Consider the following 14,592-nt stretch of genomic DNA (forward strand, 5'->3'; position numbering starts at 1 on the left):
GTCAGTGTGTCTCTCCCCTCCCCCCTCCCCCAAGGTCATGTGTCTCTCCCCTCCCCCTCCCCCTCCCCCAAGGTCAGTGTGTCTCTCCCCTCCCCCCTCCCCCAAGGACAGTTGTCCCTCTCCCCTCCCCCTCCCCCTCCCCCAAGGACAGTGTGTCTCTCTCCCTCCCCCTCCCCCAAGGTCAGTGTGTCTCTCCCCCTCCCCCTCCCCCAAGGTCAGTGTGTCTCTCCCCTCCCCCTCCCCCTCCCCCAAGTCATGTGTCTCTCTCTCTCCCTCCCCCTCCCCAAGGTCAGTGTGTCTCTCCCCTCCCCCTCCCCCTCCCCCAAGGTCAGTGTGTCTCTCTCTCCCCTCCCCCTCCCCCAAGTCCAGTGTGTCTCTCCCCTCCCCCTCCCCCCTCCCCAAGGTCAGTGTGTCTCTCCCCCCCCCCCCCCCAAGGTCAGTGTGTCTCTCCCCTCCCCCTCTCCCCCTCCCCCAAGTCAGTGTGTCTCTCCCCTCCCCCTCCCCCAAGGTCAGTGTGTCCTCCCCCTCCCCCTCCCCCAAGGTCAGTGTGTCTCCCCCTCCCCCTCCCCCTCCCCCAAGGACAGTGTGTCTCTCCTCCCCCCTCCCCCTCCCCCAAGGACAGTGTGTCTCTCCCCTCCCCCTCCCCCAAGGACAGTGTGTCTCTCCCCTCCCCCTCCCCCAAGGTCAGTGTGTCTCTCCCCTCCCCCCCCCAAGGACAGTGTGTCCCTCCCCTCCCCCTCCCCCAAGGTCAGTGTGTCTCTCCCCTCCCCCTCCCCCTCCCCCAAGGTCAGTGTGTCTCTCCCCTCCTCCCCCTCCCCCAAGGACAGTGTGTCTCTCCCCTCCCCCTCCCCCCTCCCCCAAGGTCAGTGTGTCTCTCCCCTCCCCCTCCCCCAAGGTCATGTGTCTCTCCCCCCCCCCCCTCCCCCTCCCCCAAGGTCAGTGTGTCTCTCCCCTCCCCCTCCCCCCCTCCCCCAAGGACAGTGTGTCGCTCCCCTCCCCCTCCCCCAAGGTCAGTGTGTCTCTCCCCTCCCCCTCCCCCTCCCCCAAGGTCAGTGTGTCTCTCCCCTCCCCCTCCCCCTCCCCCAAGGTCAGTGTGTCTCTCCCTCCCCCTCCCCCAAGGTCAGTGTGTCTCTCCCCTCCCCCTCCCCTCCCCAAGGTCAGTGTGTCTCTCCCCTCCCCCTCCCCCTCCCCCAAGGTCAGTGTGTCTCTCCCCTCCCCCTCCCCCAAGGTCAGTGTGTCTCTCCCCCTCCCCCTCCCCCTCCCCCAAGGTCAGTGTGTCTCTCCCCTCCCCCTCCCCCCAAGGTCATGTGTCTCTCCCCTCCCCCTCCCCCTCCCCCAAGGTCAGTGTGTCTCTCTCCCCTCCCCCCTCCCCAAGGTCAGTGTGTCTCTCCCCTCCCCTCCCACTCCCCCAAGGTCAGTGTGTCTCTCCCCTCCCCCTCCCCCAAGGTCAGTGTGTCCTCTCCCCTCCCCCTCCCCCTCCCCCAAGGTCAGTGTGTCTCTCCCCTCCCCCTCACCCCTCCCCCAAGGTCAGTGTGTCTCTCTCCCCTCCCCCTCCCCCAAGGACAGTGTGTCTCTCCCCTCCCCCCTCCCCCTCCCCCAAGGTCAGTGTGTCCCTCCCCTCGCCCCTCCCCCGCCCCCAAGGTCAGTGTGTCTCTCCCCTCCCCCTCCCCCAAGGACAGTGTGTCTCCTCCCTACCCCTCCCCCCTCCCCAAGGTCAGTGTGTCTCTCCCCTCCCCCTCCCCCAAGGACAGTGTGTCTCTCCCCTCCACCTCCCCCATGGTCAGTGTGTCTCTCCCCCTCCCCTCCCCCAAGGACAGTGTGTCTCTCCCCTCCCCCTCCCCCTCCCCCAAGGTCAGTGTGTCTCTCCCCTCCCCCTCCCCCCTCCCCCAAGGTCAGTGTGTCTCTCCCCTCCCCCCCCCTCCCCCAAGGTCAGTGTGTCTCTCCCCTCCCTCCCCCTCCCCCAAGACAGTGTGTCTCTCCCCTCCCCCTCCCCCTCCCCTCCCCCAAGGACAGTGTGTCTCTCCCTCTCCCCCTCCCCCAAGGACAGTGGTGTCCTCCCCCTCCCCCTCCCCCTCCCCCAAGGTCAGTGTGTCTCTCCCCTCCCACCTCCCCCAAGGACAGTGTGTCCTCTCCCCCTCCCCCTCCCCCAAGGTCAGTGGTGTCTCTCCCCTCACCCCTCCCCCCAAGGTCAGTGTGTCTCTCCCCCTCCCCCTCCCCCAAGGTCAGTGTGTCTCTCCCCTCCCCCCCCCCAAGGACAGTGTGTCTCTCCCTCCCCCTCCCCCCTCCCCCCCCCAAGGACAGTGTGTCTCTCCCCTCCCCCTCCACCTCCCCCAAGGTCAGTGTGTCTCTCTCCCCCTCCCCCTCCCCCAAGGTCAGTGTGTCTCTCCCCTCCCCCTCCCCCTCCCAAGGTCAGTGTGTCCCTCTCCCCGCCCCCTCCCCTCCCCCAAGGTCAGTGTGTCTCTCTCCCCTCCCCCCTCCCCCAAGGACAGTGTGTCTCTCCCCTCCCCCTCTCCCAAGGTCAGTGTGTCTCTCCCCACCCCCCCCCCCTCCCTCCAAGTCATGTGTCTCGCCCCTCCCCCCCCCTCCCCCAAGGTCAGTGTGTCTCTCCCCTCCCCCTCCCCCAAGGTCAGTGTGTCCTCTCCCCTCCCCCTCCACCTCCCCAAGGGTCAGTGTGTCTCTCCCCTCCCCTCCCCCTCCCCAAGGTCAGTGTGTCCCTCCCCCTCCCCCTCCCCCAAGGTCAGTGTGTCTCTCCCCTCCCCTCCCCCTCCCCCAAGGTCAGTGTGTCTCTCCCCTCCCCCTCCCCCTCCCCCAAGGTCAGTGTGTCTCTCCCCTCCCCCTCCCCCAAGGACAGTGTGTCTCTCCCCTCCCCCTCCCCCAAGTCAGTGTGTCTCTCCCTCTCCCCTCCCCCTCCCCAAGGACAGGTGTGTCTCTCCCCTCCCCCTCCCCCAAGGACAGTGTGTCTCTCCCCTCCCCCTCCCCCTCCCCCTCCCCCAGGTCAGTGTTCTCTCCCCTCCCCCCAAGGTCAGTGTGTCTCTCCCCTCCCCTCCCCCTCCCCCAAGGACAGTGTGTCTCTCCCCTCCCCCTCCCCCTCCCCCAAGGTCAGTGTGTCTCTCCCCCTCCCCTCCCCCTCCCCCAAGGGTCAGTGTGTCTCTCCCCTCCCCCTCCCCCAAGGTCAGTGTGTCTCTCCCCTCCCCTCCCCCTCCCCAAGGACAGTGTGTCTCTCCCCTCCCCCTCCCCCTCCCCCAAGGTCAGTGTGTCTCTCCCCTCCCCTCCCCCTCCCCCAAGGTCAGTGTGTCTCTCCCCTCCCCCTCCCCCTCCCCCCAAGGTCAGTGTGTCTCTCCCCTCCCCTCCCCCTCCCCCAAGGTCAGTGTGTCTCTCCCCTCCCCCTCCCCCAAGGTCAGTGTGTCTCTCCCCTCCCCCTCCCCCAAGGTCAGTGTGTCTCTCCCCTCCCCCAAGGTCAGTGTGTCTCTCCCCTCCCCTCCCCCTCCCCCAAGGTCAGTGTGTCTCTCCCCTCCCCCTCCCCCTCCCCCAAGGTCAGTGTGTCTCTCCCCTCCCCTCCCCCTCCCCCAAGGTCAGTGTGTCTCTCCCCTCCCCTCCCCCTCCCCCAAGGACAGTGTGTCTCTCCCCTCCCCCTCCCCCTCCCCCAAGGTCAGTGTGTCCCTCCCCTCCCCCTCCCCCAAGGTCAGTGTGTCTCTCCCCTCCCCCTCCCCCAAGGACAGTGTGTCTCTCCCCCTCCCCCTCCCCCAAGGTCAGTGTGTCTCTCCCCTCCCCCTCCCCCTCCCCCAAGGACAGTGTGTCTCTCCCCCTCCCCCTCCCCCTCCCCCAAGGACAGTGTGTCTCTCCCCTCCCCCTCCCCCTCCCCCAAGGACAGTGTGTCTCTCCCCTCCCCTCCCCCAAGGTCAGTGTGTCTCTCCCCTCCCCCTCCCCCTCCCCCAAGGACAGTGTGTCTCTCCCCTCCCCCTCCCCCTCCCCCAAGGTCAGTGTGTCTCTCCCCTCCCCCCTCCCCCAAGGTCAGTGTGTCTCTCCCCTCCCCCTCCCCCAAGGTCAGTGTGTCTCTCCCCTCCCCCTCCCCCTCCCCCAAGGACAGTGTGTCTCTCCCCTCCCCCTCCCCCTCCCCCAAGGTCAGTGTGTCTCTCCCCCTCCCCCCTCCCCCAAGGTCAGTGTGTCTCTCCCTCCCCCTCCCCCTCCCCCAAGGTCAGTGTGTCTCTCCCCTCCCCCACCCCCCAGGGCAGTGTGTCTCTCCCCTCCCCCTCCCCTCCCAAGGTCAGTGTGTCTCTCCCCTCCCCTCCCCTCCCCCAAGGTCAGTGTGTCTCTCCCCTCCCCTCCCCCTCCCCCAAGGTCAGTGTGTCTCTCCCCTCCCCCTCCCCCTCCCCCAAGGACAGTGTGTCTCTCCCCTCCCCTCCCCTCCCCCAAGGTCAGTGTGTCTCTCCCCTCCCCCTCCCCCTCCCCCAAGGTCAGTGGTGTCTCTCCCCTCCCCCTCCCCCAAGGACAGTGTGTCTCTCCCCTCCCCCTCCCCCAAGGACAGTGTGTCTCTCCCCTCCCCCTCCCCCTCCCCAAGGACAGTGTGTCTCTCCCCTCCCCCTCCCCCTCCCCCAAGGTCAGTGTGTCTCTCCCCTCCCCCTCCCCCAAGGTCAGTGTGTCTCTCCCCTCCCCCTCCCCCTCCCCCAAGGTCAGTGTGTCTCTCCCCTCCCCCTCCCCCTCCCCCTCCCCCAAGGACAGTGTGTCGCTCCCCTCCCCCTCCCCCTCCCCCTCCCCCAAGGTCAGTGTGTCTCTCCCCTCCCCCTCCCCCTCCCCCTCCCCCAAGGTCAGTGTGTCTCTCCCCTCCCCCTCCCCCTCCCCCTCCCCCAAGGTCAGTGTGTCTCTCCCCTCCCCCTCCCCCTCCCCCAAGGTCAGTGTGTCTCTCCCCTCCCCCTCCCCCTCCCCCAAGGTCAGTGTGTCTCTCCCCTCCCCTCCCCCTCCCCCAAGGTCAGTGTGTCTCTCCCCTCCCCCTCCCCCAAGGTCAGTGTGTCTCTCCCCCTCCCCCTCCCCCAAGGTCAGTGTGTCTCTCCCCTCCCCCTCCCCCAAGGTCAGTGTGTCTCTCCCCTCCCCCTCCCCCTCCCCCAAGGTCAGTGTGTCTCTCCCCTCCCCCTCCCCCTCCCCCAAGGACAGTGTGTCTCTCCCCTCCCCCTCCCCCTCCCCCTCCCCCAAGGTCAGTGTGTCTCTCCCCTCCCCCTCCCCCTCCCCCAAGGTCAGTGTGTCTCTCCCCTCCCCCTCCCCCTCCCCCTCCCCCAAGGACAGTGTGTCTCTCCCCTCCCCCTCCCCCAAGGTCAGTGTGTCTCTCCCCTCCCCCTCCCCCTCCCCCAAGGTCAGTGTGTCTCTCCCCTCCCCCTCCCCCAAGGTCAGTGTGTCTCTCCCCTCCCCCTCCCCCAAGGTCAGTGTGTCTCTCCCCTCCCCCTCCCCCAAGGTCAGTGTGTCTCTCCCCTCCACCTCCCCCAAGGTCAGTGTGTCTCTCCCCTCCCCCTCCCCCAAGGTCAGTGTGTCCTCTCCCCTCCCCCTCCCCCCCCAAGGTCAGTGTGTCTCTCCCCTCCCCTCCCCCTCCCCCAAGGTCAGTGTGTCTCTCTCCCCTCCCCCTCCCCCAAGGGCAGTGTGTCTCTCCCCTCCCCCTCCCCCAAGGGCAGTGTGTCTCTCCCCTCCCCCTCCCCCTCCCCCCCCAAGGACAGTGTGTCTCTCCCCTCCCCCTCCCCCTCCCCCTCCCCCAAGGGCAGTGTGTCTCTCCCCTCCCCCTCCCCCTCCCCCTCCCCCAAGGGCAGTGTGTCTCTCTCCTCCCCCTCCCCCTCCCCCAAGGTCAGTGTGTCTCTCCCCTCCCCCTCCCCCTCCCCCAAGGACAGTGTGTCTCTCCCCTCCCCCTCCCCCTCCCCAAAGGACAGTCTGTCTCTCCCCTCCCCCTCCCCAAAGATCAGTGTGTCTCTCCCTCCCCTGGCGACTGTGTCCCCACCCCCAGGACAGTGCATCATAATTTAAATACTTGCTTCGTGTTTCGAACTCTAGAATCACTTGTGATCCACCCGGCCAATCAGGCTTCAGCTACAATCATAGCACAGTAGCATTGCTAAACCAAAGCCACAGATAATGTCCTCCCCAACCCTCTCGACTGCACCATCCTCCTGTGGCACCAGAGGATTGGGACTATTCCACCTTTGTTGTAGTTAGAGCAATGGCTTCTCTTTCCACTCACACTCCATTGCCTCAAGTTCCTCAAGAGTCTGCCCTTGGCCTCTTCATCATCAATGCACTATGTCTGTTGATAATATCAGCTACAGCTATATGGGAAGATTGAAGGCATTGTCAGCTTCACCACTGACAGCTGTGCTTCAGTCCCCTCGAATTCCCTTTCTAAACCCCTCTGTACTGAGATACCAGTCTTCAACCGATTCCATTCGCTCCATGTGATATCATGGACTGCAGCGGTTCAAGAAGGCAGCTCACCACCACCTTCTCAAGGGCAGTTAGGGCTGGGTAATAAATGCTGGCTCAACCAGCGACACACACATCCTGTGAATGAATATAAAAAAAGCCTGAGAGTGAGTTACAGACTGGAATCTAATCGAGGGGTTCGGGGTGGTTTATATTTAGAATAAAAGATACCCGGGAGTGAGTTACAGACTGGAATCTAATCGAGGGGTTCGGGGTGGTTTATATATAGAATAACAGATACCCGGGAGTGAGTTACAGACTGGAATCTAATCGAGGGGTTTGTGGGGTTTATATATAAAATAATAGATACCCAGGAGTGAGTTACAGACTGGAATCTAATCGAGGGGTTCGGGGAGGTTTATATATAGAATAATAGATACCCAGGAGTGAGTTACAGACTGGAATCTAATCGCGGGGTTCGGTGTGGTTTATATATAGAATAACAGATACCCGGAAGTGAGTTACAGACTGGAATCTAATCGAGGGGTTTGTGGGGTTTATATATAGAATAACAGATACCCAGGAGTGAGTTACAGACTGGAATCTAATCGAGGGGTTTGTGGGGTTTATATATAGAATAACAGATACCCGGGAGTGAGTTACAGACTGGAATCTAATCGAGGGGTTCGGGGTGGTTTATATATAGAATAACAGATACCCGGGAGTGAGTTACAGACTGGAATCTAATCGAGGGGTTCGGGGTGGTTTATATATAGAATAACAGATACCCGGGAGTGAGTTACAGACTGGAATCTAATCGAGGGGTTTGTGGGGTTTATATATAAAATAATAGATACCCAGGAGTGAGTTACAGACTGGAATCTAATCGAGGGGTTCGGGGAGGTTTATATATAGAATAATAGATACCCAGGAGTGAGTTACAGACTGGAATCTAATCGCGGGGTTCGGTGTGGTTTATATATAGAATAACAGATACCCGGGAGTGAGTTACAGACTGGAATCTAATCGAGGGGTTTGTGGGGTTTATATATAGAATAACAGATACCCAGGAGTGAGTTACAGACTGGAATCTAATCGAGGGGTTTGTGGGGTTTATATATAGAATAACAGATACCCGGGAGTGAGTTACAGACTGGAATCTAATCGAGGGGTTCGGGGTGGTTTATATATGGAATCACAGATACCCGGGAGTGAGTTACAGACTGGAATCTAATCGAGGGGTTCGGGGAGGTTTATATATAGAATAACAGATACCTGGGAGTGAGTTACAGACTGGAATCTAATCGAGGGTTTCGGGGGGGTTTATATATAGAATAATAGATACCCGGGAGTGAGTTACAGACTGGAATCTAATCGAGGGGTTCGGGGTGGTTTATATATAGAATAATAGATACCTGGGAGTGAGTTACAGACTGGAATCTAATCGAGGGGTTCGGGGAGGTTTATATATAGAATAACAGACACCCGGGTTGTGATGCCTCTGTTAGTTGAACATCTTGACTGGGTTGTGTACCGGTGCGTGTTTGATCTGTACAGCACCTTCTTGGAATGGAAGGGAGAAAGAAAGTGTCAGTGTTCCCCTTTGTATCCGGAGGCAGATGGATTTTCATCACAATTTCTGGTGGCCTGTTGGAGGTTTCTCACAATGAGCTGTGTGGTGCTCGGTCCTGGACTCTTCCAGCTGAGCTCTGTGATTTCAGGGTGAGCTGGCTGTTTCACTCAGTCAAGGGGACACAGGCTTGCCAGGCAGCTGGTGGTGGGAGAGGCTGTGTCTGACCAGCAGGGGTTGTGACGCAGGACTCCATCCTTGGAATAAAAACAGAAAATGCTGGAAAAGCTCGGCAGGTCTGACAACACCCGTGGAGAGTGAAACAGTGTTAATGTTTCTAGTTCATATGACTCTTCAGAGACTCCTCTTCCTCTGAAGAAGAGTCACATGGACTCGAAACATTAACTCTGTGTGTCTCTCCACAGATGCTGCCAGACCGGCTGAGCTTTTCCAGCATTTTCTGTTTTTGTTTCAGATTTCCAGTGTCCGCAGTATTTTGCTTTCACTCCATCCTTGTTATTTTTTCTCTCTCCAGGTGCAGGTGATCAGGCTCTGTTCTCCTCCGTTTATTCTATACTGATGCAGCAACTTCCACGGGAGCCTATGGAATGGAGAAGGTACAGACTCTGGAGTGGTTTATCCTCCTCCTCCGAATATTTGCTAACTGGGTTCAGGCTGCTAAATGCTGTAAATCCCAGACTCATTCCCACAGCCATCAACCATTTGCCTCTTAGAGCCAGTGCCTGCTCTTGCTTCAGATACTGCCCATGTGTGGTTGGTGCCATGATCCTCCCTTCCCTGGGGCTGAGAAAGGTGTCCCGGGAGCAGACAGGCCCTGTTTCTTATAGCTCTCTCCCCAAAATTGATGGTATCCCTTGTCCTGTTTCAATCTATGGACTTTTCAAGGGTAATTAGGATGGGCAATAAATGGTGGCCTAGCCAATGGCTCCCACATCCTGTGAATGAATTAAAAAAAAAGTTAAATTGGAAGATTTTTCCCCCTATTTCCTTGGAGAAAGTACTCCAAAATGGCACAATCTTGATCAAGAACAGGGTTGGGTCCACTTCTGCCCAGTCCACACCACACACAACCACCGACCTGCAGAGTTCAGTCACTATTGTTTTTGTTTTAATATTTCATGGGAGATTTCGCATTGCTTGAGTGTTGACTGTGTACTGATAAAGACAGTCAATCCCCTCACAGAGGCTTCGCTAGTCTAGTGGTTATGGTACTGGACTTGTCCGCCTGGACTAACAATCCTGTGAGCATGAATTCAAATCCCACCATGAAAGTTTGATTTAAGTTTAGTGGATGAAACCTGCTGCCCTTATCCAGCCAGGCCTGTATATTCACTCCAGCAACATCAAGGCCAACTCTTAACTGCCTTTCTGTATCACCACATTCTCAGGCCATTTGGGGACAAGCAGTAAATGCTGATATTACTAACACTGCCTACGTCCTGTAAAAGAGCAGAAATACCCATTATTGTACACTGGCCACATTAGACAGTCGGTGATTCACCACCAAAACCTCTTCTAGTCTCCAGTTCCCCCAGGGTTTCAGCACGATGCGAGATGGTCTTGGCCCCATGTCCGCCACAGCTTCTATTTACATAGAAGCAAAATACTGCGGACGCTGGAAATCTGAAATAAAAACAGAAAGTGCTGGAAAAACTCAGCAAGCCTGGCAGCATCTGTGGAGAGAGAAACAGAGATAACGTTTCGAGTCCAGTATGACTCTCCCCATTGAGTCCGAAGAGTCATATTGGACTGGAAACTCTGTCTCTCCCTGCATAGTTGCTGCCAGACCTGCTGAGTTTTTCCAACATTTTCTGTTATTTTGTTTACCTAGCATCTTTAACAAAACAGAATGTCCCAAGGCTCTCTGCCGGAACATTACAGAATGTCCCAAGGCTCTCTGCCGGAACATTACAGAATGTCCCAAGGCTCTCTGCCGGAACATTACAGAATGTCCCAAGGCTCTCTGCCGGAACATTACAGAATGTCCCAAGGCTCTCTGCCGGAACATTACAGAATGTCCCAAGGCTCTCTGCCGGAACATTACAGAATGTCCCAAGGCTCTCTGCCGGAACATTACAGAATGTCCCAAGGCTCTCTGCCGGAACATTACAGAATGTCCCAAGGCTCTCTGCCGGAACATTACAGAATGTCCCAAGGCTCTCTGCCGGAACATTACAAAAACGCGCATGACACCAAAACACTTAAGAATATTAGGCCAGGTGACCAAAGCTTGGTCAAAGAGGTCGGTTTTAAAAAACATTTTAAAGGCAGAAAGCAAGATAGAGAGGCTGAGGGTCGTTGAAGGGTTGTGGAGGGTTGTTGAAGGGTCGCGGGACTGGTGGAGATTGCAGAGATTGGGACTGGAAGACCATGGAGGAATTTAAAAATAAGGATGATGATTTTAAAATCAGGATGTTGCATGACTGGGAACTGATGTAGTCCAGGGACAGGAGCGATGGGTGAACAGGACTTGATGTGAGTTAGGACGTGGACAATAGAGTTTTGGATGACCTCAGGTTTACAGAGGGTAGAATGTGTAAGATCAGCTGGGAGTGCATTGGAATAGACAGGTTTGGAGATAACAAAGACACGGATGAGGGTTTCAGCAGCAGATGAGCTGTTACCAAGGTGGAAACAGGTGGTCTCATAAGGTGTGAATATGTGGAATATTTGGAAGTTCGTCTCGAAGTCAAATATGACACTGATTTTGATCAGCCTGGTTTAATCTGAGACTGTTGCCAGAGAGGGATGGAATTGAGAGCTGGGGAACGGAGTTTGGAGTGGGCACCAGTTTTCCCAGCATTAAATTAGTGCTGGAGGAGGATGATGTGGTCAAAGGCTGCAAACAGGTCGAGAAGGATGAGAAGGGAAAGTTTACCTTTGTCGGAGTCACAAAGGATGTCATTTGTGATGGTTGATGAGAGCTGTTTTGGTGCTGTGGCAGGGGAAGAAACCTGATTGCAGGAATTCAAACACAGAACTCTGAGAAAGATGGACATGGAGTTAGGAAGTGACAACATCAGGACTTGGGAGATGGGATGGTGTTTTGCAAGGGTGGTGGGATCAAGGGATTTTTTTTCTGAGGAGAGGGCTGATGATGGCAGTATAAAGGAGAGAGAGACAACACTGAAAAGAGAGAGAGAAACATTTGCCATATTGGCTAGCATGGAGATCAGGAGGGGAAGCCGGGTGATCAGGTTAGTGGGAATTGGGAGCAGGAGGTGATGCACTCATGGACAAGATGAGCTTGGAGAAGGTGTGAGGGGAGATAGGAGAGAAACTCGAGAAAGAGGAGCTATAATGGAAGTTTAACCCAGTGGCCTAGTAGCAGATGCAGCTGATGGGATTACCTCAATCTTGGTGACAAAGTTGTTCATGAGCTCCTGACACTTGTTGGGATTAAAGCTGGAGACAACAGGAGTGGGGAGAGGGAGTTTAAAAAGGCAGTTTGCAGTAGAGAAAATAAGCCAGAGGATACATTCCAGGAAGACCCTGGAATAGTGAGTAGTTTTGGCAGAAGAGCAGGACCTGATAGTGCTTTATGTGCTCCAGCTAGATCTGGCAATGAATGGCTAAACCAGTTGTCTGCCACATACTTTTAAGTCTGCACCTCTTGGACTTAAGGGAATGAAGAAGTATTTGGATGTGCACTTGCGATGCCATGACATACAGGGCTATGGGCCTAGTGCTGGAAAATGGGATTAGAATAGTTAGATACTTGTTTGACCGGTGCAGACTTGATGGGCCGAAGGGCCTTTTTCTGTGCTGTAGACCTCTATGACTCTCTGAAGATGAAGGCAGTGCCAAGCAGGAATGGCCAGGGTGAGAACGAGTAATGGTTTGATTGGGAACTAGGACATCGAAGATGGAGGTGAGAGTGCAGCTGAACAAATCAGTAACTGTGGGCAGAGAGGGTAGAGGCTAGACAATTGGATTTTGAAAGTGCAGTTGTAAGTGAATTGAAGGATAGTTTTCTCCAAGGACAGAGACGGAAGAGGCAGGAGCGGGAGGGGGATGTGAGTGGAGATAGGTAAAAGGAAGTGATCAGTATTGGCCTTATCTGTAACTGTTATGATGGGAGTAGTGAGGCCAATGAGATGGCAAGGTCTCGGGCGGCCGTGAATATGTGTTGAGGAATTTTCATGAAGTAAGGGATTTAGGGAGGATAAGAGAACAGTGAATTGAGAGGAGAGCGAACATGATGAGTTGAGGTGGGAGGTGAAATCACAGAGGATGAGGTGGTAGGAAGGCAAGGGAGGAAAGCAGTGACGATATCACAGTGAGGAAATGTTTATGATAATTGGGTGGACGGTAGAGAATGAGGGTTTTAAATGAGGTATGAGAGAGGTGGAACATGGTGAGACACTCAAATGAGGAGAAAGTGCCAGAGGAGTAGAGGGTCAGACCAAGCCCCACACTGCCACACTGTTCTGGACAGGGCAAGAGGTGGAATATATAGCCAGGCGGGGAGGTTTAATTAAGGAGGAAGCTGTCATCACTAGGATTCTGTCAAGGCCAAGATGTTGATGTAATCACTCTCAGTAAGTTCGCAGATGGCAAGAGTCTTCTTCACAAGTGAATGGACATCCAGGAGGGAGATGTGTGGAGGGCCAGTGAGAGCTGATCCGCTGGGGGAGTCCACAGCATCAGCAGCGGGAGGGGTGAGTTGGATTGGAAGGAGCTTGACACGATTCACTCCTAGTGGGTACAATGTGTGGAGCGGTCACTGAGAGAGTAGGATGGAGCAGTTGGAGTTGCTGCTCGTAATGCCCCAAGTGCCGGTGTCTCGTTTAGACGGTTGGAGGGTGTCAAGAGAGGCGCAGAGGGAAGCTGTAGACTTAAAGAAACAGTCAAGCCTGGGGCAATGGCAAAAAAGAGGGTTGGGGTAGGGAATTGGGACGGTGGAGTATCTGAGAGTCAAGAAGTTAATGGAGGCATGATGGTAGAAGAGAAGGATAAACAGAAAGGGGGGAGGGGTGCAGGACGGGGCAGGAAGAGAAAAAGTAGGAATGGATTGAATGGGCTTGAGTTCAGCGCAGTAGCCAAAATGCACAGTTGAATAGGGAAAGTTACATAGGCCTAGTTCCATAAAAATTAGGGTAGATAAAACCCTGATAGCAAACGGACAAACGGAAATAGTTTGGAGGTTATAGGAAGGATTCCAGAGTGAAAGTCCGATGTCCTGTTGTGGAATAATGACGATATAGTTAGGTGGAGTCAGCCTGGAACATCAAGGAACTGTTGTGTGAGCCCAGAGGCAAGGGGAAGTGAGCAAAGTGTAGAAATTGGTTGAGGGGAGAGTGTCCAAGGACACACCGTATGAGGTATATTCACAGGAATGAGGATGCAGGAGATGTACAGTCAAATGCAGGTTCATAAAGATGGTTACAGCTGGAGGACACCATAAAATGCAGAAGCAGCAGAGGTTTGTTCTTCAGCCCAGGCGAATGATGTCCTGCTCATGACCTGATTGAAGCTGAAGAAACCAGAACCAGTGAGCAATCACAAACTCTGCAGGGAATGGAAGTATCTCAGTCACAGCAGCGCTGGGATCAATGGACACACAGCAGGAGGAGGCCATTCAGCCCCATGCGCCTGCTCCCCTATTCAATAAGATCATGGCTGATCAGATTGTGGCCCCAACTCCACTTTCCTGTCCGTCCCCCCATAACCCTTTGTCTATCAAAAATCTGTCGAACTCAGTCTTGAATAAATTTAATGACCCAGTCTCCACTGCTGCCTGGAGAAGAGATTCCAGTGACTTACATCCCTCTGAGACAAAAAAATTCTCCTCATCTCTGTCCTAAATGGGATACCCTTTATTTTTAAACTGTGTCCTGTGGTTCTAGAAGGTTTGGACCCCGTGTCCATCGCTCTAAAGGGGAGATGCTCTGGGCTTAGTGTCCACTGCCCTCAATAGCCTGGCAGCTTTCTGCTAAGCAACCAAGTGAGGCAGCTCTTGGCTGAGCAACCGAGTGTGGCATCTCACAGCTGGCTGGAGAGGAAGGCAGCAGAATGTTTAATGTTTGTTTCCCTCCTGTGTTCCAGGTCCTATGGACGACCACCCAAGATGATTCACCTTGAAGCGAATTTTGTTCAGTTTAAAGAGGAGCTGATACCTAAAGAGGGAAATCGAGCCCTTCTAACCTTTCCCTTCCTGCACATATTCTGGACAGACTGCTGTGTGAGTATTGTGACCTGGACAGAGTGCTGTGTGAGTATGGTGACCTGGACAGAGTGCTGTGTGAGTATGGTGACCTGGACAGACTGCTGGGTGAGTATGGTGACCTGGACAGAGTGCTGTGTGAGTATGGTGACCTGGACAGACTGCTGTGTGAGTATTGTGACCTGGACAGACTGCTGTGTGAGTATTGTGACCCGGACAGACTGCTGTGTGAGTATGGTGACCTGGACAGACTGCTGGGTGAGTATGGTGACCTGGACAGAGTGCTGTGTGAGTATGGTGACCTGGACAGAGTGCTGTGTGAGTATGGTGACCTGGACAGAGTGCTGTGTGAGTATGGTGACCTGGACAGACTGCTGGGTGAGTATGGTGACCTGGACAGACTGCTGGGTGAGTATGGTGACCTGGACAGAGTGCTGTGTGA

At 55.7% G+C, this 14,592-nt stretch overlaps 1 protein-coding gene across 1 annotated transcript in view; it reads left to right on the plus strand.

Moving 5' to 3' along the window:
- Positions 1-14,592, plus strand: part of trappc10 (trafficking protein particle complex subunit 10) — an 89,179-nt gene that overhangs the window by 18,757 nt on the left and 55,830 nt on the right. The window contains exons 2-3 of the mRNA XM_041211934.1: positions 8,499-8,580; positions 14,033-14,168. Of these exons, the coding sequence (XP_041067868.1) occupies positions 8,499-8,580; positions 14,033-14,168 (218 nt within the window). The remainder of the gene's footprint in view (positions 1-8,498; positions 8,581-14,032; positions 14,169-14,592) is intronic.

Source organism: Carcharodon carcharias, chromosome 18 (assembly GCF_017639515.1).
Source record: "Carcharodon carcharias isolate sCarCar2 chromosome 18, sCarCar2.pri, whole genome shotgun sequence".
Lineage (NCBI taxonomy): Eukaryota > Metazoa > Chordata > Chondrichthyes > Lamniformes > Lamnidae > Carcharodon > Carcharodon carcharias.